At 40.6% G+C, this 26,128-nt stretch overlaps 2 protein-coding genes across 2 annotated transcripts; one reads left to right on the top strand and one right to left on the bottom strand.

The window, feature by feature from the left end:
* Positions 1–170: 170 nt before the first annotated feature.
* On the bottom strand, positions 171–2,855 carry marcksb (myristoylated alanine-rich protein kinase C substrate b). The gene is made up of 2 exons (XM_034111608.2): positions 2,468–2,855; positions 171–1,460 (listed from the first exon to the last, which is right to left on the bottom strand). The coding sequence occupies exons 1-2, from the start codon at positions 2,561–2,563 to the stop codon at positions 900–902; spliced, it is 657 nt and encodes a 218-aa protein (XP_033967499.1). The 5' UTR covers positions 2,564–2,855; the 3' UTR covers positions 171–899.
* Positions 2,856–6,168: 3,313 nt separating this feature from the next.
* Positions 6,169–25,860, top strand: fyna (FYN proto-oncogene, Src family tyrosine kinase a). Its single transcript, XM_034111869.2, has 12 exons — positions 6,169–6,328; positions 13,244–13,500; positions 16,273–16,369; positions 17,235–17,333; positions 17,546–17,649; positions 17,962–18,111; positions 18,699–18,863; positions 19,634–19,813; positions 20,223–20,299; positions 21,241–21,394; positions 22,966–23,097; positions 24,282–25,860. Exons 2-12 carry the CDS (start codon positions 13,254–13,256, stop codon positions 24,488–24,490), a joined length of 1,614 nt encoding a protein of 537 aa, XP_033967760.1. The 5' UTR covers positions 6,169–6,328; positions 13,244–13,253; the 3' UTR covers positions 24,491–25,860.
* The last annotated feature ends 268 nt before the right edge of the window (positions 25,861–26,128 follow it).

Below are 26,128 nucleotides of genomic sequence, written 5' to 3'. Positions count from 1 at the left end.
GTGCTGACAACTATAATCAGTTTAGGCAATGTTGCATTCCATATTGAATATGGCGATGCCTCATTATATAAAAAATGTATTATGCCATATAACAATTGCACCCAAACCCCTATGTGTGCTTTGTAGTGTAGAAATTAAGTGGTGTTGAAGTCATTACAGCTTGACGCAAATCTTGCTTAAAACATCTCCCAATTTTATTCAATCTTACAAATGGTGAAAAACAAGAAAAACTTCATTTACAATGGGTAATCTGTTAAAAACTTCAGTCATTTAGGTACATCTCAGTCATAAAACCAGTAATATCAAAGTCTATACAACGTGCATTACTAGAGTTCTGAAATGGTGGCATCTAATGGAAAGTGATGAGCATCTATTGTTTTGACAGTTAACTATATCTACTTAATTCAGGAATGGTTGTGTCCACAGGAGCGTCGCATTTCTAAGAGTTGTAAACAACTGTGCACTGCAAAGACAACATTTAAGACTTGGTTTAGGACTTTCCCTTTAAATATCACAATGTGTCAAATCTTGCAGACACAGCTTTAGCTGCTACATCCAATTGCCCAGCACCAAATACTTTGATAAAATATGTCAAATTCATTTTGTGTCAACAAAGTCATGGTTTCATGTAGAAAAAAAAACATTCACACCCACATTCGCACTTTCACACACGGCCAACGTCACATATGCAAGCACCAATGAGCAGTGAGGAAGCAGCACACTCTCCAGTACACCTCCTGTTCGTCACTGCCAAGGACCTTGCAGTCATTATGGATGAGATGGTTGCAGAATAGTAAACAAACACCAACAAAAATGAACAAAAAAAAATCCCTGGTTTTAGACAAGTCCTCGCATTCCTTCAGACGGGCTCCTTCATTCCGGTGTCTGGCTCAGTAGGATTACTCAGCGGCGGCCTCTGGACTGGCTGCCGTCTCTGGCTCAGCGGGTGAAGCCTCCGCTGGTTTCTCCTCTGCTGCAGGTTCTTCTGCCTTCACCTCCTCAGCTTTCGGCTCCTCAGCTGCAGCCTCCTTGGCTCCCTCCTCAGCTGCAGCCTCCGCTGGTTTGGCCTCCTCAGCGGCTGCCTCCTCAGATGCCGCCTTCTCTCCTTCGGCTGGTTCTGCTGCTGCGGCTTCTTCCTCTGTTGCCTCCTCAGACTCTTTCTTGGTCTTCTTGAATGAGAAGCCGCTGAGCTTGAAGGAGGGTTTCTTGAAGGAGAAACGCTTTTTCTTCTGCTTGCCATCCTCGCTGGACGGAGTGCCTTCCTCCGGCTTGGCAGAAGCCTCTCCGTTTGTGGCAGCAGGCTCCTTCTCGCCGTTGGCCTCTGCAACTTCTACTTTCTCGCCATTCTCTTCTTTTGGCGCCTCCTCAGTGGGAGTGCTGCCGTTGGCCTGAACATCAGCTTTGTTGGCCTCCTCTGTAGCTGGAGAGGTATCCCCATTGGTCTTGGCGTGGCCATTCTCCTGGAAAGAAAGAGAATGAAACTGTCATTTGTGAACCTTTCCATGTTATTTAAGGAAAAGGGAGTTTGTTCCTCTGTAATCATGAATCTTATGCCAATTCTGGCCTACATAAGAGAATGTGTGTGCAAGAATACCCCCTGCAAAATCTGGCATGCTGTGGAATTGAATCAAATGCAAGGACTAACCAATAGGAAAAAGCCCTAAAACTGCAGTAACATCTGTTACTAGGAGAGTGACGACAGATCTGTGGTTTTCAGCAGTAGGCTAGTCTGCTAGACTGCAGTACCGCCGGCTCCCGCCAGGTGGTGTTCAGTGTGGAGACACAGGATACAATATAGGAATTTTGTGACTTTAAGCCTCATTTTAATGACTTTTTTAATAAACCATTGCGTGTTATTTTAATTGAGATATATTCCCACCGTTCAACTCGGTGTTTTTTTCAAACAATTGGTTGATTTACAGGGTAGTGTTGGCACAAAAACGTGGCTCCTTTCTTGAATCTGGCAACAAAGGCGTGGTATCGTTTTTTTTTTTTTTTAAAATGGCCATGCCACAGTGAGAGCGCCCACAAACCCCCGCTGCACACATTTCAACCAAAAGAATACCAAAACCGCCGCAATGTTTCAGAAACCAAAGCCCCGTCGAAATTATTGTGATAAATCAAAAATGTCAATTTCGACCTGATGAAATACACACTCAACAAATTAGATGTGCGGCCTGATATATGACTATATATAAAAAATGAATTAAATAATATGCCTGTATGAATTTAAAGCAGTTAAAAAAGAAAATGCATACATTTTAATCAACGTTGCGTTAAAAAGCACATGATTTTGTAACAATGCTTTCGCTGGTGAAAATGGATACATGTGGCCACTTTCCCTGAATGCCGGTGAGCGTGGGGATGCGCTACAGGGAACATGGAGCACGCCATTGACGCAACACATTGCTAAAACCAGACAAAATTCCGCCGGAGCAATTGAGACTTAAATAATTAAAATATATACCTGTCCGTTCGTCTTTGTTGCAACGGCTGCACCTTCTGCTGGCTTTTCCACCGCAGCTTCCTCTTTTCCAGCGGTTTTGGAGATTTGTGCTCCCATGCTTTTGGTGCAACAAAGGAACCCAACCGATCAAATGAATGAACAAAGACCGCAAGCTTCCTCCCCAACAATTCAAGTCAAGCGCCGGCAACTCCTTCTACAACCGATACCGGTGGATCAGCCCGAAACCGAAGTGACCGCAGAGGGACGAGAGAGAACCTACAAGAATTGTGGCAAAGATGTAAAAGAAACGGGAATTCTTTCAATTTTTTCTCGAGCGGAGTTTGTAAATGGAGAAATTGGCCCCGCCGCAAATGAGATGCGGAGTACAACGCCCAAGTCCACTGATGAATGGGCACTGGGGCTATGACGACAAAGCCAGCCCGTATCCACCAATCACAAGTCCAGGATCCAACGAGTGGAGGGGGGTCATGGAGTGGGGGCCATGGACAATAGGAGACACAACAACATGGCCAACAACTTGCTCTTATATTCACTTTCTGGTGCAGAAACTTGATTTTATATGACTGAAATAACGACTGAGATTTCATGAAGCTTTACACTATCAACAGATTCAACTGCAGGCTGGTTTCAAGGAGGTGATATCTCATAAATAGTGGATAATCCCATACTATAATTAACAATAATGGTTACATAAAACACATAAAAAGGTCAAAAATGTTATGCTTTACATGTATATGACATTCAATTTCTGTATTAAGAAATATTTAGTCTTCCCTGTAGCACAATGTCTGGCCATTCTTGTATTTCATTATACAGCAGGTTTCATCTGAGCAATTGCCTTAAAAAAAAGATATGTACATTAATATAGGGTACAATATGCAATGATATAAAACATTATTTGATGTTTAACAGATACAAAAAGACATGTAGAGTTAAATGTATTACTTGTGCTGAAACAAATAATATGGAAGAAGTTGTTTGTCCCAACTGAAGACATGCGAGTGCAAAAACAACAGCATGTTTCTGAGAAAGCACAGCTCAGCTGGTCTCATGTCATATCATTACGCACCCTCCTGACATACGCCTCGCTCGATAGACAGACGTGCCCTGTAACTATAAGCCCCTGTGCCCACAACATCCCTCGTCCCTCTTCTTGCATAATAGCGTCTTGTCTGCTGGTTGCAGCTGGAGCATCCCAGTGACCCAGATATAATGAGAGTTTATGGCCCTCTTCTCCAGCAGCCTGCAGTCCTCTGACTCCACCACCTCCACAAGTCTCCTCTCTGCCATCACTGCATGACCCACATCTCCATGGTTACCAGTCCAAAATGGCTCCAAGGAAGAGGCTGCACGTCGAGGGCTTTTAGCGACCATGACTCCTGTGTTTTGGAGAAGTGGGTGAGAGTGAGTTCAAAACAGTGCAGACAACAGTTTGAGGATTAGGGTGACTTCTTTCACCCGCCCTCATCAAGCTAACTAGGCCACGCTCATTGTTGTGATCTTCTGATTACATGCAAAGCTGTAATTATTATGCTGAGCTGCCATGAATATGTAAACCAGGGACAAAGCCAGCAGGGCACGAAGCACCATGCAGGCCAGACATTCAGACATAAAGACTTCACCTGTCAGGAAGATACTGAACAGCATCAGGATCTTAAAGCACAGCCTGTGTGTGTTCAGTGTGTGTGAAATGAAACAAAGGCACAAATCCACACATCTTAAACATGCGAAAGGTATTCATTACACTTCTCACTTTCCTGCCTTTTAGTTTCTTCGGGTGCCAACAACTCCCACTACACAGTTTTTTTATTATAAGACTCTACCAAACAGTTGAGTCCAATCAACGTTATATAACGTTAGGAAAATAAACCGTGTCCATTTAAAGTACATTTTTTAACAACATGCATTTCTTTTTTACACAGTGAAACAAAAAATATATAAATCATCTGTTTATTTGTCAATAGCAATAGAAAGATATGACATACAAATCTAAAACTTTAAAAAGAGAATCCACAGAGTGATTTTTTAAAGTTGAGTAAACTGTATAAAACACAAAAAAAAATAAGTTTCCATAACATGTCCCTCATTTATTTCGGGACCCCCTTGAAAACGAGATGGTGCATCTCAAGGGGTTTATCCCAATGAATAACATGTCTATATATTTCAATAACAACCAAAGACCTAACTTTTTGAAAGTAAAAGTGAAAAAAAACTACTTTATTTTATCAAGCTTTTATGTTGTATATCACTATAAATGTATTGTCTTCAGTTTTGGACAGTTGATTTTGTACCAATGGAAACTGTCATTTTTCACTACTTTCTGACAGACTACAAAAAGAGCCACTTGCTTTTTCAGTCAGCTAAATAAGTGCATGTTTGGTATATTGAAGCCTGATCAGTGTTGAAACCGCTTCAAAACTGGATGTTAAAGGTAGGGTAGGTAAGAATGGAGAAACCAGCTCGAGTAAGCTAGAATTTGAAAGCACAAAACCGAAAGAAATCTGCCCCTTCCTTCAGCTTCAGACTTCCTTACAGAGCCCCTCCTCCAACACACAGGAACGCGCACATGAGATGGAAGGCTGACAGGCCGGCAGGCCCTCCAATAATTGGACTAGCTTTGTACAGCGCCACGGCTTCCACGGATGAAATATTTGTATATATTTATTGTCAAAGCATTTAATTGATTCATTGCTATCGGGATGTGAAGAGCATTCCATGGAATATAACAAAAAGTGTTTCTGAGTGACCTCCCATACCTTTAAGTTATCGGGGGTCAGAGGTCAGCAGTGTGCTTCATAATCACATTCTTGAACAGATTTACATTTAGTTTGTATATCCAAAACATTATAATATGGATTAGGATTTTTATTTCATTTTTTTTTTTGCAAGACATGTATTTGCACCTAAATCTCTCTCTGAGGGGTTCAATATTGCTGATAAAATATAAATACAGGTGACGCTGTTTTCTTATTTCAAGCAGGTTCCAACAAAAGACAACAACATGATATTGATCTCATGAGCTTCCCATGTTCCCTGTAGGCAAAGAGGAATATTACCTGTTAAGGATTGTAGTTTGAATACAAATAATTCACGAAGGCTTGACCCAAAGATTTATGAAAAGGGGTTTTGGTTCCTATTTAAAAAAATGTAAGACTTATTAGTGTTTTATTATCTGTATGCTGATCTGTGTGTTTCTTATTTCCATTTAAATACTTTCACTGAGAGTATGAAGAAGGCTCTAATTTGCTCATCATGCTTTGTTATTTAGTCTTCTGAAAAACGAAGGGGCGTCCCACTATGCATTGTAATTTGTTATTGGAGGAGAGCGCTGTCAATCACAGCCCTTTTTCTGTGTGGATCCCATACAGTCTATGGTGGATCCGCATCAGCTGCACGCAATCACACGACGTCAAGACGTCAAGAGATAAACCGGAAAACCAGAGCCCTAGCGGAAAACAAAGCACTATTTGCAGATAAAAAATAAAAGCACGGAACTAAGTCATTTACAAATCATATACCGGTCTTTCTTGACATAATGATGCTCATGCAGGATCAGATAAGTGAATTCATGTTTGTTTGACACTCTGTATTGTTGTTTTCACATTACAATGACATTAGAACAACAGCTTTATTTTGAAAGGACAAACCAGCAGCGGTGCATTTTATTGTTGTGAACTTGACTGTTCGCCTTCGTCATCATCTGTACGCACGGCGGCGAGAGCAGCTCCTGAATCGGGCAGGGAGGACCGCGATTCTCTCTCAATGCGAAGGAAAAACACTCACAGAGAGTAGAAAAATATCTGCGAACTCCCGCACGAAAGTCCCTCTGGAAACTCCGATGGATTAATCTGATTTTCTGCGGTAAGCACGCCTTTGTTTTTTATCTTTCTGTGTAGAATTTCAATTGGTGCACCCGCCTAGTCCCCTATTTTGCGCTGTGGACTGCGAGATGAATTCATCTCGGTGAAAGAGAGAGCAGAGGAGATAAATAACACATTGTGGATGGCTGCAATACTGCCAGTATTCCCTCTAGTCGTCCTGCAGATAAACGTGCATATATTTGACGGGAAGCGTTGCCTTTAGAGGGGGTCAAATCACAGAGAGAGGTGGTGGTCTCGTAATTGTGGATGTTTTGCAGTGCTGTGATTGTGGAGAGGGGGCTCTGTGTTGCAGCAGGGGATGCGCTGCAGAGCATAGCTGACCACTGAGGCCATTCACACTCACGATGAACGCCACAATGGCCTCCAGACAGCCTCCTATTGATTCACCCCAAAATAATTGTGCTATGATTAAAGCTAATTGCATTGCCGCGCTGTTTAATACCCAATTAAAGCTGTCCTAATCGGGTTATCTGATGTGTCTGAAGGTGCATCCATCCATCTTGTTGGCAAACACCATGGCTGGTGTACAGTGTGTAGCTGGGGGCTAAAGCCTCGGTTCTATCCATGTGCAATAAGTTAGCTGTGTGTGGGTCTGCAGCCTGAAGCTTTCAGTATCCAGCCTGTCATTGGTCCATGAATGACTACACAACTGTCGTGCGTGATGTGTATGAATTTTGAATGAAAGGAGTTGCATATTATGGTTCATGGCCCATATACTCCCCTTCAGGCCCTCTCTGTCCATACAGTTTAGCCTACTTATGAGGCACACTGGAGTATAAGCCACTAATTGTGACTGATTTTAGGTTTAAATTAAGTATGTCCCCACAAAGGCGTTTCATTTGACCCAGTAAGGGGTTAATTAATTGCTTGGTTAAAGCAACATCTACTCATTAACAACATATCAAGTAGTTGTGTGACTGTCTATCTATAGGTCAACAAATGTCACACAAACAGCCACACCAGCTAATGCTGATTATCAGTTGAAGCTGCAACAGTTAGATTAATTATCAATTAGATGATGAACATAAATCAATTGGGCACCTGTTTGATAATGGAGGAATTATTTAAGAAATGTGCTTCTCAAAAGTGACTGTGTTCTTGATTTGTGATATTTTGCACTATTAATCAGAAAATGCAACCCCTCAAAAAAATCTTAATGGCAGATTCATTGTTACCCGTATTTACTTCGGTTTGTGTGTTTGTCAGCAGTATTTTGGGAAAACAACTGGACCAATTGAATGAAAATTGGTTGGAAGCGCATAGCATCTATAAGACAATAAACCATTAAGAGATAGGTAAATAAAAAGTCTATAAGATAAGTGTTTCATTTGAAAAACTCCCAAAATAGATACTAGTAACACTGTTTTTTACAAACTGATTGAATCAGCTATTTTCAGCACAATTAAAGCTGTCCTAATCGGATTATCTGATGTGTCTGGAGGTGCATCCATCCATCTTGTTGGCAAACACCATGGCTGGTGTACACAGTGTGTAGCTGGGGGCTAAAGCCTCGGTTCTATCCATGTGCAATAAGTTAGCTGTGTGTGGGTCTGCAGCCTGAAGCTTTCAGTATCCAGCCTGTCATTGGTCCATGAATGACACATCACGCAACTGTCGTGCGTGATGTGTATGAATTCTTCTGGCTCGTCCTCAGTTCTCTTTTTTTTTTAAACGCAAGTCTTATTCAGAAAACTTCTAACCTCCATTTCTGTAGACCCACCACATCAATATTTCCAGTGTATTCTTACACCGACCATTGCCCTTCACTGGCACCAGATCTGGAAAAAAACGTTTTAAACCCCCCAGTTCAGACTGACAGGCAAAAGCAGCAAGAATCTGCTCCTGTTTCTGGAAAAAGAGAAACGTTCATGTTATTCTAATTTGCCCTTTTCTCATTTGGTAAATATTCATCAACCAGTCACCAATCTCACTGACTGAATGGGCCTTTACAATGTGCTCAGTGATTTAACAACATGACTCAAATGTGAACATTGTGACACCAAAACACAGTCAAGGCTTGAACCCACGCGTACGTACTGTATGAAGCTCAGCTGTGGGTTTTATTACCACCTCTGTTCATTCAGTATGAGAAGAATGCTTTGAAAGCCTCAACACTGCATGTTATTGTGCTGATAATCTTGTAGCAGGGTGAAATGTGGCCATTGTCTTGTTGTTGATAAACTGAATGAACTCAGTTGTCTTACAAGCAAATGTTGTAACTATTCAGAGAATGACTGCCATAAGGAGGAGATTGTCTGAGTTGTACTGAGTCCAGCAAACACAGGAGAGTTTTATACGCATTCAAATGTCACACAAGAGAAAATTATCTTCTTTTACGTCAATTCTTTGTTGAATGAACAGAAAGTTGATTTTTAGGAGTTGAATAAGGTCGTTGCGAGCGTGGCTTCAGTAGGAGGGCTGTGGGAGGGTTGACCTTGTTTTGTGTCATGAGTGTAAAGGGACCCCACGTTTCAAATTAAACAGAGCTGTCTTCTTAGAGGCTGGGCTGAATTCCAAAATGATTGTATTCTGGAGAGATTTGCACATTCATGAGGTTAAATAATGACGGCATTCTAAGATGTAGGGAATAGTTGAGCTTAATTTGTAAGTCAAATTTCCAACTGTTGTTTTTCAATTTTTGAGCTGAGAGCGTACCTTGTGAAATTGATTGTTTTTAATCTTTTCAGTTGTTTTTCAATCAAAGTGATGACATTTTCGCTGTTCTAGCTTCTAAACAAATATGAGAATAAGCTGTTTTTCTTTATGTTATGGGATTTGAGCTGGTATTCAAATAAAAACAATTCGTTTTTTGAAATGAGGAATGGCCATTTAAAAACAAAAATATTTTAAAGACAAAACGATTAATTAATCAAGCTTGAAAAGGGTGGGTTTGATTTCAGATCACCAAAGGACACATTTGTTTTTTACAGCATGTATAAGAAACAACCCAAAAAGGTTGGAAAGTGACGTTGAACCATTCAAATAATTCATTGGAAAATGTTGCTGATTTTTGGCTGTTGACAACTAAGGGGTTGACTACCTAATCTCTACAATAAATCAACACCAGTGCCCGTTATTACATTTTCAGTCCTGACATGCATTGTCTTTTCAGGCCAGCGCATATGTCTGTTTCTCCGACCTGTCTGTCTATCTCCTGTGTCATTCATCAGTCACGCTGTGTGACCCTGACATGTCTGTCCTTTTAATTTCACATATTGATCTCTCAGCTTTACTATAAATGGCCTAGTATCTCATTATGGCTCCCAGCTCCTCTGTTTTTACTACAGATGATTAACACAGCATAAAATAAACTGTCAGAAAATGTAAATCCAGTTGATCCCATCAGCTTTGACTGATGCACTGATTTGTACTGGCCCTATCCAGTTCCTTTCTGTTCAGAAAACAATTTGTACCTTAATAAAAAATAATTAAAAAAAAGTCACTTCCTGATGTGAAGGAATCTTGTCTTGACAGTTTTGAGATACTTTCAAACAGATATGGCTGGACATTAAAGTCATATTTCACACTACTACATCTTGAGCCAATCAAGAGGAGGACTTTAAATTTGATAGCGTGTTAAAGTCAAGTCCTCCCACTCTTCCACATCTCTGCCTTTTTGCCAATAACTGTTACAACACACCACATAGCTACGATCCCGTCCCCACTGGAGCTTCCTTATCATGGCAGTGTGGTCTTCTCGGAGGCAAGCTGTTCATTTGGGTCTGAAAATAGCGTTATGAGCGTTCTTGCAGGGTGAGGTGGTCATGCTATACCCAAGCTGTGCCACGGAAAGGAACAAACCCCACGGCAGTGATGCCATCATCTGCTTTTTTGGGGGGGAGAAAGTTGAGCCGCAGGTCAGGCGTGGAGCAGTCTAGTATGTGTTTAGTGTCCCTGAAACGCACCTAAAATCACTACGTTGCAGAGCTTTGTCTTGACATTTTGATATGATCCACAGTGCCTATTCATGCGTGTAATTGAATAAGAGAGAGTGGTCGTCCTTTGGATCTGAAAGTCAGTGATGAATGCTTCTGAAGCTCTTATGTTATTTTGAAAATGTGATACATCTGCCTGTTGCTCTCAAGCTAAACTTGATATATATCGTTTGTTATGTCCAAAGATTTTTTTAAAGCTCTCATCGAGCAACTTCAACTCAATGTACACACAGATGTCCATGTGTAAAAGTTTACTACACAAAAACAAAATACTACAAAGGGAACATATGTATAAACAGTACAAGATGGCCTATATTCTATGCAGCAGAATAGTTACAGACATGTTAAAGCTACAGTCTTTTTACTTCAAGAGCAGGAGGAATTTTATAATCCCTGAAGGCAACACGGCGACGTGAGATCTCCCCTCATTTACTCTGATCCCTCCAGGAGTGGATGCGGTGCTATTTTCATTTCAATCACTCCAGTTAAAGAGAAAATCCACCAGAAAGCAGACCCGTGGTGTCGCAGTCATTCCAGTTGATATGTCCATGCTTGTGCAATTCTCCACCAAAGCTGTCACAGATTTGAATAAGTTACTAACCCTGTTTTCATCGGCTGGTCAGCACTAGATGTCTCTGGGTTCGTTTTTGCAATATCTCCTTGACTTATTGATATATAGTTTGACAGCTTGTCACATTGACGATATGACAAGCTTCACCTTTTCATTTCTACTGTTTTCCGAGAGTCTTTCCCCTTAATGAAAATTGTAGGCTTAACATTTGTTTTAAGGTGGATCTATACTTTTAATATACCGGCTGCACCGTAGAGAGTTGTGCGGTAAATACCAGAAGATGGAAGAAGTGAAAGAAGATTATTTGTTATTTTAAGGATTACGAGAGAATCAGCTCCTTCTATGAGTCTTTGGTCCCACAGCTTTGGTCTCTGGGCTCATGCTGTAATGCTACTGCTGGGCTGGTTTCTTCTTCTGGGTATTTATGGGGTTTCATTGGCAGTAATGAATCAAATGATTTTCCTCCTCTCTGCGGTGGCTCCATTCTTCTGTTAGTTAAGTAGTATGGAGAAAATATAGGACTGGAGAAACTAAAGAGTCTTTCTGTGCACAGGAGGAGAATTCTGTATTTGGGACGCATGGTGGTTATTTCTGTGATTTTTACTTGCATTACTGTACGTGCCTGTGAGCAGGAGGAAACACTATTTCTTATTGCTGTGGCAGCGGTCATCAAGACTAAGGCTAACAAAGCATCATGGACTTTTTGACATGACAAATGTGAGCACACTCTTTTTTATTTTCCCTTTGTCTTAAATATGAGTTGCTTGCTTGAAAAAGGGAAATACTCGTGCGAGATGTAAGTCTTCAACAACACTTAACTTTGCCTGTTGCAGTGCTGGCTCTGTGAAGCAAGTGACACATCTGTTTGCACTTTTTTCTGAAGTTGGCATTTGGGTTTCTGGCTTGTAAATGTAAAAAAGGCCCGAAGGAATCCAGTCATATATTTTGTAGCTTAAGCTCTGGTGTCCTTCAGGACATGCCTCCTACTCCAGCTCATTTGGGCTTCAAACTGCAGTATAGTCTCCTAAAAGAAAGATAGTGTTTATACATTGTATTGGTTTGCAACACTGTCAATGTTTGGTGCACAAAATGTCAGCAGTCAGCTCACATTTGTCCAAAGTTACATCTTGAAATGCCTTGTTGTCCAAAACGGAACATATTTAGTTCAATCTCAAAGAAAACATTAAAACCAGGGAATGTACACAATTGAAGTGCCAAACAACATAATAATGCTCAAAAGAATTGTCTTGTCTTTCTTTCTTTTAATTGATTCATCTCTTAATCTTCAATAATGAGATACAAAGAGATTCTTCTAGCTGAAACTGTTTCCTCCAAAATCATCTTTACTCTGTGTGTGTGATGCTGCTGCTGGGTATTGTTGTATAACATATTTGGCATTTTCACTTGTCCAAAACCTACTATTTTATCCCTATCATTGGCAAAATCCTTTTTCAAAAGATGATTATACTTCGTGTTGTATAAATCCCTCTTGACAGAAGAGAGACACCACCTAGCTCTTCTGTTAATGTGGATCTGAATCTTTTAGCTGAGGTCAAAAGCTTTGTTTCCCTCCTCCTCAGTCTCCTGCCGCCCAGGTGTTTGCCCCCAGCACCCCCTCCACCCATGCACAGCGACTGTAAACAAGTGTGTTTCCAATTATGTCTCAAAACTCAGCTGGCCTCTAGCACTGATAAAAGACAATCTGTCTGCGCTCTCCTCCTCTCCACGGCTCTGTGAGCTTGCAGGGCTTAAAGGGGGGCTTGGTGAGCTGAAATGTGCATTAGTTTAACTAGGACTTATAAAGATGGTAAGGCTCTTTTTTTTTAAATTGGCAAAGCAGATTGCCTTACCCATTACAGAAACTGGTTTGCTTTAAGGCCAGCCCCTGTCATGGGACTCAGTGTAAAGTCTGCGAGCGGTTTACTGTTAAGAGCCTAACTGAATCTTTAGTTGGCTGTGTGGCTACTTTTAGAGAAAACAAAAATAAAGTGCGTGCCAACTTGTAAATGCAATGGCTGGTTGTAAACTCTTCCTAAAAGTGTGGTGGTGCAACAAGATGGAAAATTAAACCATGATAAGTAGAGCTGGTAAATTATTTTATAGTGTGGATATTCTCAGCATAGAGTATCTGTACACATATTTACAGTGTTTACATTATTCATACACTACATCTCTGTCCCATTATGTGCCTAAGTATAATTAGTAATGGAGTTTAAACTATCGTGTTTAATTTCAGCCTAATTGAAAGATTTTTCATACGGCTTTCTGTAACCCTCAGAGGAAGCTCTCAAATAATGGAATATTGAATCATAATTTCCCCAATGGAGACGGCTTTTGAGCTATTATTTCACCCAGTACTAATTTCCTCTCTTTCTCTCTCCACCCACAGAAAGGAGAGAATGGGCTGTGTGCAATGTAAGGACAAAGAAGCAGCAAAACTCACCGATGACCGGGAGACCAGCATCTCGCACAACTCGGGGTACCGCTATGGGTCCGACCCCACGCCGCAGCACTACCCCAGCTTCGGGGTCAACACCATCCCCAACTACAACAACTTCCACACCGGCGCCTCGCAGGGGGTGACCGTGTTCGGAGGGGTCCACACGTCCTCGCAGTCTGGCACGCTTCGGTCTCGAGGAGGAACAGGTGAGGTTCAAGGAGCTTTTTTAAACGAGTCTGTGGAGCATGTAAATTGGTTTGAATACAAGGCAGCTGTTTAGTAACTAATAGGGTTTGGGGGGTGCAGATTTTAAAGGCTGTTGCTGTTTTGAAAATATATCTTGTGATACTTTTTTCATGCCAAACTATCTGTGTATTATTGAGCATTATTGCCACAATGTAAAATCTTCTAGATTAGACCATAAACAAATTTCCGCATAGAATACAACAAATAAGGTTTTTGGAGTAAAATACTTTTTAGCAGATCTATTTCCTTCATTTACTGGTCTTTATGCTAAGCTAGGCTAACTGTCTACCTGCTGCTTGTATTATCATATTTGTTTTACACACATAAGAGTTATTGAACATGTTCCTTTAAGAGAAGATGACATTGTAATTCTGAAATGTGTTGCTGTCATTAAAATGGGGTCACATTTCAAACACAGCAATTCAAAGAGAAATGAAATGTTGATCTAAGTTGTACACATCTGTAGACTTCTCTGAAAACCATTCACTGTCTGGCCCTCGTCCAATATTCAATAAAAAGGCTAATGTCTGCTATGTTAACTGACTAGCATTCATTAATGGTTGCAGAGCAAGGTTGGAATTTCAAATGTAAAAATATTTTTGAACTCTTTCTTCGTCCTATAGTAAATACGTGATTCCTCCTGTGTGTGGTGATACTCTGGTGATGCGATTGTTCTCGTTTCTACAGAAGATGAATGTCCACTGTCTGAAAGCTAATGGAAAAGAAACAGTGACCTAAATTGCTCTTTGAAGCACTTTCACGACCAGAAAGATCAGGCATTGTGCTGAATAGTGGTGACATCTGCTTTACACTCTCTTACTTAAAGGTCCCATGTCATGGCCATTTCCACTGATCACAATTCCATTGTTGAGGTCTACTAGAATAGATTTATACTGTGCAATTTTCCAAACTCACATTGGTTTCGCATATGCATCTCTGTAAAGTATGTGTATTCACTCTCCACTAAACGGCTCGCTGCAGCTCTTGCCCCCTCCTCCCTGTGAGCCCAGTGTGCTCCGATTGGTCGGGACCAGTCGGGACGTTGTGAATCGCACTAAACTCCGTGGAGGTGTGATTTCCTTGTTTAGCGATACACAGCGAAACACAGCCAAACTCACCCTGAGCACACACAAAGTCACAGCCGAAGTAAAAACAATAAGTGTGGCTTGATATTGAGTAAGAAAAAGGTTGATAAACGCTGTGAGAATGGGTCTGCAGAGAGAATAACGTAACGGCTCCGCGGACGTAACGTAACGGCTCCACGGATTGGTCCATTTCGTTCCGGGTACGGATGACATCATGCGTACCCGGAAGAATCAAATGGACAGTGACGTATCTCCAACGAGGCGTTTTGGGGAGGTATTTTCTGTGTTAGAGTTTTACTCGCTACAGGGTGCACTTTGAGGGTTTTGACTCTGCAGACCGTTTACATGCATAAAAACCTTCATAACACACAAGGGGACGGGTAATAACCAGAAAAGCATGACATGGGACCTTTAAGATTTTAAAGATATATGTAATGTGTGATGCATAAATCAACAGCATCTCCTGCTTTGATGTAAATTACTCTGGGCATTTTTCTCTAGCACAGACAAACACTCTGCATCTGTGGAGTGCACCGCCAGCATGTATAAATGAAAAAGAGTACTCCAGGAGGCAACAGTAAACAACATTAACATTTGAGTTTGTTAAAAAAAAACAGTCAACTAGCACGGGGGAAATCCTCATGTGACCCCTTTGTGAAGTTATCAACATGTTCGCCCGTGACACAGTGAGCCCTTCGGTCATTGTAGGGTTTATTTTGGAGGTCACTGCATTTAAAGGGAAACACACAGGGTTTTATTGCAGCACTGTGTGTCCAGAAACGATTTAGATCAAATCAGAAAATGAAATCATTTTACAGTCTCAAGCTTATTAGGAGATACAGGGAGTCCAAGGCCATTTCAAATCACATCAGATACATTTGATTGGCCTCCCTCATATAGTCCTTGGCAGCGTTAACTGTTCCTAGAGGAAGCTCTGTTTTATAATGCTTGAAGGCAGACTTCGATGCATTTGCATGTTGAACCGGTTTTAATTGTATGGTAAATGTTTTATTTTTAAACCGTGGCATGTATTAATCTTATAAACTTGCTTAGGGGAACGACTCTAAGCTAATGGTTGCTAATTTACATACAGTATCCAGCCGATCGAGGTCACGTGACAAATATAGCTTCAATATTTGCTCTTCTTTTAACTCTGTTTTCTTCTGCACCCAACTCCCGAGGGAAATATGAGTCTCTTAGGCTGCTAAACTGTGTATGTATGCCATTTGGTGTTGAGCATGTACCTACAGTGGCTTTATCAAACTTTGAAAAAGACTGTAAAACCAAAAAACTGAGCTAAAAATCATTAAAATAAAAAATGTCTATAGGACGCAGTGAAATAAGAGATACAATCATCTGGAACGTTTCTCTGTCAAAGTAGATATATATATATAATGGACATGTGTGGAAAATAATAAAATAAATATGAGAATTAGGAGTTAAAAGCAGCAGATGGGCTGCAAAAAATAAATGAAGAGGGCAGTGATTTCTATTGCCATTGCATAACATAACCCAGAAGCCCATGTGGGAATCAGATGAACAAACGCAACATAACAACCACAGTGAGAGTCCCAACATAATACTGCATCTAAACAATTCACCTCTGCTAGCTGTAACCACCAAAATGTCACGTTGTTATCCCTGCAGGGGTGACTCTGTTTGTGGCCCTTTACGACTATGAAGCCAGGACCGAGGATGACCTCAGCTTCAGAAAGGGGGAGAGGTTCCAGATCCTCAACAGCACGTAAGTGTGGAAACATCTGCATGACAGCATAAAGGGAGGCGGTCGTTCTTTCCCCACTCTCTGTTTTTTGTCTGTCCTGTCTGAACGCTGCTGAAATGGTGTTTCATAAGCACAGACAAAGGAAACATGACTCTGTAGCCTTGACCCGGCTTATAGGGGTTGTTTTGCATGTTGAGACTCTTTGTTTTAATGATAGCTTTCTGATGGTTTGCATTTTAGAAGTGAAATATGGATTGTCACAATTGTGGTGTAGAAATAGTGGCAGGATTGCTGTGCTTTAAAAACAATACATATGTGGTGTGGCGTGTTTTTAGACCCTGTCATTTGGTAACTATCCTATCCTTATCGTGTAAAGATATTTCAATCCTTTTCTATCCGTTTTTTCTGTGAGTACATATAAACTTCTATATATACTATGACTCTATCTATTTTCCCATTTTACAAGAGGATAAAACACATTTGTGGAAACTCTTTCTGAGCTCCAGGGTGGACACTTCCCATAGCAGTGTTGACTGACACTGACATCTGAGAGCTGGTGTTATGATGGTGTCGCCTTACAAAAATCTGACCCAAACCATATCACATTCTTAAGACCTTAGTTCTCCCTTTTGACATAAATTAGGGGATGACTCAGATTTCAGTCCGACTTTGTAGAGATAAATCACTGCAGCTTCAGGGGCCAGCGCAGCACAACAACAACTTGTTTTGTAGTTTGTTTTATGTGCTCTTTCCTCAGCTCTCAAAACAACACAGCCAATACATCTGATCCGCTTCTGAGTGTCTTTGTTTGCCTGCCTGCATAATGTGTAAATGTTTGATGGCTTTATTCCAACCTCCATCTCCCTTTTTATTCTCCTCTCCTCAGTGAGGGCGACTGGTGGGAGGCTCGTTCTCTCACTACAGGTGGAACTGGTTACATTCCCAGCAATTACGTCGCTCCAGTGGACTCAATCCAAGCTGAGGAGTGAGTACAACTTTTTATTTTGTATATGAGCACACAGCAGTACAGCTTCCTCAGTAGAGAATATATCATAAATATTTGAGAGCTCATCTCACGGTCTTTTTATAACTGTGGCATAGCGGCACTTAGAGTAAAAATAGAAGATATAGTATTGAAAAAAGTATTTAATCAAATATTACTAACCATATTTTGATTATTTCTCTTTTTCCCTGCAGCTGGTATTTTGGGAAATTAGGCCGAAAGGATGCAGAGAGGCAGCTGCTCTCCAACGGCAACGCCAGAGGCACTTTCCTCATCCGTGAGAGTGAAACAACCAAAGGTAATCCTCATCGAATATGCTAACATGTTAAATACTTTAAAGTTTGGGAAACACACAGAATATAAACAAACAAATAAATATTTAGGAACCCTTTACATGACATGAATGTGGCAGTGCAAGCTGTTTATTTATAGACAAACAAAATAGAATATTACACCAACATTGCATTTTAGAGTTCAGTTTAATATTATGTCATTAACTATGTAAGTGCTCCATTTTCATTGCCCTAAATCTTTTACACACTCACCGGAGATTTGCTCTAGTCGACTTGAAACCATTAATTCTTTCTTAATAATGTTGTCTCTGCTCCAGGGGCCTACTCCCTCTCCATCCAGGACTGGGATGACATCAAGGGAGACCACGTCAAACACTATAAGATTCGTAAGCTGGACAGTGGAGGTTACTACATCACCACCAGAGCCCAGTTCGAGACGCTCCAGCAGCTGGTGCAGCACTACTCTGGTGAGACTCTCGCCACAGTTATGGAAGATGTACATAAACGTAAAGTCATGATAGATCCTTCCCTTAAAGGTCCCCTATTATACTGTTTTTCATCAATATATTATAGGTCTCAGATATATTCAAAACATGTCTCTGAAGTGTTTGGCTCCAAATACCAAACAGATCATGCATTGTAGCATTACCCATAATCCCCTCTGTTTCAGCCCTGTTTCAAAAGTGCTGATTCTCTGTCTGTTACTTTAGATGAAAATAAGGAGCCCCTCCCCTCTGAGAGATATTTGGTTAAAAAGAACACAATGGTGCTCTCGAGGAGATTCAGGTGATAAGGTGGGGGGGGGTGTTTCCTTGGTTGGTGATTGGCTAATGGTTACACAAGCCAAAAAATCGTTATGACATCATAAAGTGGCCAAAATCTGATCATCTTATTTAGAAATGGATCAGGACAAAAAGTGAGCGAATATTTTTTCCTGAAACTTTCACAGTCTCTTTACACAGAGGGGACACATGTTTATGTATAACAGACAAGAAAAAGTGGATTTTGCATAATAGGTCCCCTTTAAAATGACAATGTTATTTGGTTGGTTCAGCCAGGGCTGCGGGGCTATGCTGCCGGCTGATCATACCGTGCCACAAAGGCATGCCTCGTCTCACCGACCTGTCCGTCAAAACCAAAGACGTGTGGGAGATCACTCGCGAGTCGCTGCAGCTCATCAAACGTCTCGGCAACGGCCAGTTTGGGGAGGTCTGGATGGGTGCGTATCTTTTTGGCGTTCTCTTTTGGCAAAAATTACAATTTTGGACAACTGGGAGCACTGTTTTCGAGAAACATACTGCGTGTGTTGGATCATTCAAAACTAACACCCAGTTATGTAATGTTACCCACAGGGAGGGGTGTTTGCTTTTAGTGATATCATTCAGGAGTTTTCATCTGTTAAAACTCAGTGACCATTTGGACTAGAATAAGACATTTTAAATTCTCCGGATTTCTACTTTAGTTTGTATGGACCTTAAAAGCTAATGTATGGTATTTGTTATGTTTTACTTATTTGTAATATGCAATAGGTGTCTGTGTCACATGGCTTATCTTTACCTGCTTTAAAATCGTGATGTTTTAGTTGAGTTCAGTAAAACTACATTTTCCCATATTGGGTTATTGTTAGATGTTGGGAATACCACAAAGGTTGTAAGTAATACAAACACAGATAAAGTCATATCGTAGAAGTTTTCAACTCAAAGCACCTTATTGGTCTCCTTCCGAGCTTAACTTAAGCCCAGAAAAGCATTATGTAACGCAATGTTAGATGTGCATGTATTCTTTGTTTCTTTTCACCTCTTCTTTGTATACTATGATTGTAAAAATGTGTTAAAAGAGCCTAGAAAATAAAATAAGTTGGTGAAACTGGAATCGTAATTTTTCAAGATGATCAATAATTGTATCTCTAAGATTTAGAATATCTATAAAATCATTCTGAAATATTAGTCACTGACTTCCCTTTAACAACCTCTTTTTTTCCCGGCTCAGGCACGTGGAACGGCACCACCAAGGTGGCAGTGAAGACTCTGAAGCCCGGCACCATGTCGCCCGAGTCCTTCTTGGAGGAGGCTCAGATCATGAAGAAGCTCCGACACGACAAGCTGGTGCAGCTCTACGCCGTGGTGTCCGAGGAGCCCATCTACATCGTCACCGAGTACATGTGCAAAGGTAGATCCTATTTTCAACTGACACTTAAACACTATGAATATTACATACATGCATCTGTGCATACATCTACACAGTGTGTGCATAATTTATGGATCTGCACTGACAGTACAGTATGTGTCCTACTTCATAGCATGTGCATACTGTTATAAACACGCATCTAATATCAGTGATACAAACATAACTAGTGGTTGTACAGGAGTTATGTTGATGAAAACAGAGATCTTCAGTTACCACAGAAATAACTGACAAATAAAGACTGAGCCAAGTGCGACATGTGGCAGGAATCTCAGAATTGATTTTCGCTACAATGTCTTACTTCAGTTTGATCCAAATCTTGAGTCAAGATCTGGCAGATAAAGACAATACAAGACGACAGATCCTCCTAACTCGTTTCTCTCTGTTTCTTTAGGGAGTTTGCTTGAGTTCCTTAAAGATGGAGAAGGACGAGCCCTCAAGCTACCAAATCTCGTGGACATGGCAGCTCAGGTACGCCACTGAACATGAAATCTTGATGCTGTACACGCTGGATTTGTTACCAAAACACTCTGAGGCGATTTTCTTTTTCTGAGAGCTTATTCGCTTTAACCTTATCCAGCTGGTACCAATGTATTCATTTAAACTTATAAGTGTTGCCCATTTGCAGCCATTTCCATCCTGGTGTACTGCCAATGTCTACAGATTCATTAGGCTAACCCTCAGCAGGCCAAAATGGCAGTTTTTCAAGAGTGTAGATTTAGCACATTGTTACTTAGCAGTCTGACTGGTCTGGGACACTTTTATTCTTAAAGCAATTGGACTAAAGTATCTACATTTAGTAATTAAACCTTATTGTAAGTGCACTCAGTTGCTGCATTTATTCCATATTGAAGCTGTGACTCATGATTCTCTGAGCGTCAATAAGTAATCATATCTGATAATGGATTTTATTTGTCAAATATAGCACATCTATGGGTTTTCAGGTCCGTTGTATTCCCCTTACATTTCAGTCCCTTTTATTATTTTTAGTAGACAGTTGCAGCCGGAGGCATTGTGTTTGTTTGCGTCCGTCCGTATTCTTGTGAACACGTAATTCCAGGAAGGCCTTGAGGGAATTTCTTTGAAATTTGGCAAAAACGTCATATTGGACTCGGAGAACTTGGAGGTCAAGGTCACTGTTCTAACTCTCTGAATCATATGTTAATTATGAATATTTTCCACAAATATCTAATAGGATAAAAGGATGAGGACATGAAGCTGACGTTGTGGACAGATACAGATGTAAACATCTACTTGACTGTTTGACGGAGGCATTCAAGCACGAGGCAGTAATAATAGTTTTAGGCTTGTAAAATAGCTGTAAATCTACATTCAAATCTTGCCTAGCACACATCAAATCACCTTGAAACTCTGATATGATGTTCATTGTAAAAAATAACTCCATTCCCCAGGTGGCAGCAGGCATGGCATACATTGAGAGGATGAACTACATCCACAGAGACCTGCGCTCCGCCAACATCCTTGTCGGAGAAAGTCTTGTGTGTAAGATCGCTGACTTCGGTCTGGCCAGGCTCATCGAGGACAATGAATACACAGCAAGACAAGGTAGGTCACTGGGTTCAGTGGGTTGGGCTGCACCAGCTTTAAGAGAATTCAAGTTTTTGTGTCAAATCATTCCTGGGTTCTTCCTAAACAAGAACTTGCCGGTTCCAAACTAGTGATTTACTAAATGGGGTTGCCTTGTTGAAATCTAAAGAATGTTTGGTGATTCGGTTGCTAGAAAACGTCTATACCAGGGTCCAATCAAAAGCAAACTTATATGTAAACAGGAAGTCAGTGTAGGACTGTAGTAAGGAGGCCAAACACTATATTTAAGGTAACTGCCTATACTTCGTAAATGTCAGTTTGTTTATGCATGGCCATTCACATAGTGGAACATAAGTTACCATAAACCCCTAGGATGCAATTGCTGTAAGTTTGCATACATAAAAAACACAGACATAATGCTCAGATATTTAGAATAAGTGTGATTGGAACTTCTCAGTGATATCATTATCTGTAATTGCGAATAAAACTTTCATAAATCCACTTGGAGATCTTTGACGCTCCTTATAACTCATAACAGAACATGGCTGTGAATAAAATCAGTCAATTCTATAACATATTACTACCGCTTTTACATATTTATGAGCTAGCTTAAAGCTAATGTATTTAATTTTGTATTTAATTGAGGAACTGTGTAACTATAAATATTTAAAAACAACAAATAACTACTGATTATACTACTTGTGTAGCATGTTCTAATTTAGTGATGTATAAATTCCAAGTAAGCAATACCTTACAGTTGCATTAACCGGCAGCAACGTTTTTTTGCAGGTCTTTGTTGGAATAGAGATGAATTTGTTCTGTAGTGTTCCCTTAGTCCTCAACCACAGGATTTTTTTCAAAGCCTCAGCGCCAGAGGAAAAAGTTTGCGAGCTGGCAGATGACTTATTCCACTTAAGTTAATTCCATGATACATTGTGTACACACACACACACACACACACACACACACACACACACACACACACACACACACACACACACACACACACACACACACACACACACACACACACACACACACACACACACACACACACACACACACACACACACACACACACACACACGCGTGTCTTGGTGACACCAGTGGAAAACAGAAGCACATGTGGTTGCAGCGAGGCACAGATACAACAGAATATCAAACCTATACTAGGGTTCAGTGCAGGATTTAAGCCAGAGCTCATGTTCTACCTAAAAGTCCATCTGTCGCTGTTTATCTCATTAGAAGAGCGAGGGATCTGTAACATCAGGAGGACTTCCAGACTCCGTTAGTCACTCTGTCATCATTTTCAGTCACTCACGGTTTACATTTTTACAATTTGGGCCAAGTGAAAAATCAGATGGAGAGAGATAATGGAATTGTTCCGCTTTTTCCCTGGTGGGATGTTATCATGTCCTCGTGTCTCTGCACTAATGATATCACAGATAAAGGGAAACATTCACACAGAGGAGACTGGCCTACTTACTCTTTGGGTTTTGGTAAAGGTTATTTCTCTCAGCTGGAAAGACAACAGTGAAAGGACAAAAATGTTGCAGCAGTTTAACATCCAGTATCTAAATTTCTTTTAGGCGCAAAGTTCCCAATAAAATGGACCGCTCCTGAGGCGGCTCTCTACGGGAAATTCACCATCAAGTCGGACGTGTGGTCGTTTGGCATCCTGCTGACGGAGCTGGTAACCAAGGGCCGAGTGCCGTATCCAGGTGAGGGTCTGCAGCTCTGTGGGTTATGTAATCTCATCCCAACTCCAGATTATTGCTCATATTTGATTAATGCAGAGTGCGTGAGAGTGTTTGAGTCTGCTGAGACTCTAGCCATGGATCTGTATTCTAAAAAAGGAGCAGCATGTTGCATAATGTTCATCATATTGTGCATTATGCAGAGCAATGTTCCCTGACGAGTGTGAAAACATGTGAAATGACAGTGTTCTTGTTTATCTGCTATCCACATTCTGACATTAAACTGACATTATATGCATTTGAATGAGTAACAGAATAACACAAGTTAAGAAAAAGCTCTTATTTCCAACCGTTTAAATACATGCTCCCGCACACCCACACGTGTTTTTCTATTTCTCTGGATGATTAAACCTGCAGTAAAGTGGAAGTTGATCTCTATGAACTAGAAGAAGCCTTAACCATCAAATGCAATGTATCAACTCACGACGAAATCTTATGTTTATGCTGGCAATCTAATGTTATAAGATTTATAACATTACATTGTCAGCATTTCGTTTTAGGATGCAGATATTTAACGGTCTCAAAAATCCAATCGTAGTCATGCTCAACTTACTTCTTATGAGATTCATTTCTGAGTTCATCCTAGCATGGAAGTTGATTGTTGACCTTTAGGATTGACCGTGAAAATAACGGAAAACTAAATTAAAAAATATAATAAAAGCTAGTAAAACAGTATTAAATAAAAACTACGTTAATAAAATAAGAATTTACAATAAAGTAAGTAATTAAAATAAGAACAATAAAATAGAAACACATAGCAAAAATCTGTTATTTCAGCTGTTTCTGTTATTTATTTATTTATTTGTCTATTCCACACATGGCAGTTATTTCAAAACAAAACATGTACACTTTACAAAACATGTACACTTATACTGGTTGTTGTTTTTATAGTGCATGGTGGAAAGGAGCAGGGAGAAGAACATCTTATTTTACCTGCCCCATCTTACAAAATAAAAATGAAATAACCATTACAAAGTCAAATAAAAGCAATATTCTTTCAGTTGCAGTTGCTTCCTGTTAATGCAATAACCTCATACAATTTAATTATTTAAATAAAAGAGCTCGTAAAAGAAAACCCAAAAAGTGAGACCGTGATGTGAGATACTTATTATTCCATTGCCTTCATTTCTCCGTGTTCCTCTTTCCAGGCATGAACAACCGCGAGGTGCTGGAGCAGGTGGAGCGGGGCTACCGGATGCCGTGCCCGCAGGACTGCCCCCCCTCTCTGCACGAGCTGATGGTGCAGTGCTGGAAGAAAGACCCCGAGGAGAGGCCCACCTTCGAGTACCTGCAGGCCTTTTTGGAGGACTACTTCACTGCCACTGAGCCTCAGTACCAGCCGGGGGACAACCTCTGAGCGCCACTGCTCTCATCTCATGTCATCCCACCGGCTCTCCACCAGGGGGGGCCCCACTCCACCTCTTCTCTCTCATCCTGTGGCTGTTACAATTCAAAGCTCATTGACTGACTTCTTGACTTCCAAGCTGCTGCTCTGACGGCACTGACTATCAAATCTGAGGATATTTGGAGGGGTGGGAGGGGGTGATGGCAGTTAAAAATGACTGCAATGGATGATGGAGATGAGTCGTGTCGTGAACCTGTACGTAGTGTAAATATAAATTGCTTGTTTACTTATCTCTTTTATGTTTCATTTTATATTACTTTTGATATTTTGGAAATGTGTGGATTTTTTTTTTAATCCAAGGTCAAAGTAATTTCAGATTTCAGCTCGTAGACAAATTGTGTGAAGCTCACATTTGGTATCAAATTGTGACTTAATAACTGTAGGAATGGTAGTTAGACATCGTGGACCGAAGCATCTCAGAAAATGTTCTTTGGGAGTCCACTGACCTTTTTTACGAGGTGAATATAACGATACTGCTCTCCTCTTCTCAAGGAACTTAGATGTACTATAACACCTGTTCTTGCCTTTTCATGTTTAGTAATATTCTTATATTTTAAGAGAATGCCTTTATGCTTTGCACACACTAACTTAGTGCATCATGGACTCTTCCACCCAAACCTGTATGGCATCTGCACTAATATTAAGTGCATTCATCGCATTTCAGCTTCAGCCAATGATTAATAGATCGACTTAAGGTGACTTTTAGTTCAGCTTCTTGTAGTTGAAAAGGAGGCGGACTTCCTCTCTTAAACTGCAACCATTGTTTGGCTGACTGCTTATTATACTGGCAATATTTTAAAAATGTATGTTGCATTATCGTATGGCTGCCAGCTGTGTAAGAATTCTTGTCCTTTTTCGCTTCAGCGGCCAAACAAACAAACTGCCACCTACATGACGGGAATGAAGGAAGTGACCTGTGTTTGTCCCTCCATAATGTGTATCTTAAAATAACATGTCGTTTGAGACCAAACGTGTTTATTTCACTGTATTATTTTGGCTAAACATTTCGGCCAGTGTTATGTGTCGTTAAGATGACATAATCCTGTGACCTTTCCAGGGAAATCTGCAGCTCTGGATGACATTCCTCTCATCCTCAAGTGTCAAACTTCTCTCTGTGTGCATTCCAGGACAATACACCTTTTCTGTGCGTATTTAAGTTGCTTTTCACGGTCGGAAAAGCGAGCAAGTAGTAGATTTTGTATCACTATGTTTGCTCTAATTCAGTAGATCTACGAAACATGTTTTTGGTCTCTGCATTATTTATTGTCTCTGTCTGTTACTTGTACACCTCTGGTTTTGAAATAAACAATCTTGCCACCATCGTCCTGTGGAACACTTAAAAACAATTAGCCCTTAACACTTGTGACCAAGTTGTTTTAATACTTGCCTGTCATCTAGCTTTTGTCAAGGAAATATGCAGAGCCAGGGGGAGACTGACAGCAGATATCAATCACACAATAAGTGAGAGGTCTTTAAGAGCGATTGAGATATGTGGTTTACCCTGGAGTACATGCACATCTCTTTTGCTGGGCTTAAAGTTAATTAATATGTATTTATTACCCGTTTGTTTATAGTCATTGTACTTTTTCC

This window comes from Pseudochaenichthys georgianus, chromosome 22 (genome assembly GCF_902827115.2).
Source record: "Pseudochaenichthys georgianus chromosome 22, fPseGeo1.2, whole genome shotgun sequence".
Lineage (NCBI taxonomy): Eukaryota > Metazoa > Chordata > Actinopteri > Perciformes > Channichthyidae > Pseudochaenichthys > Pseudochaenichthys georgianus.
This window is presented reverse-complemented; position numbering and strand designations above follow the sequence as displayed.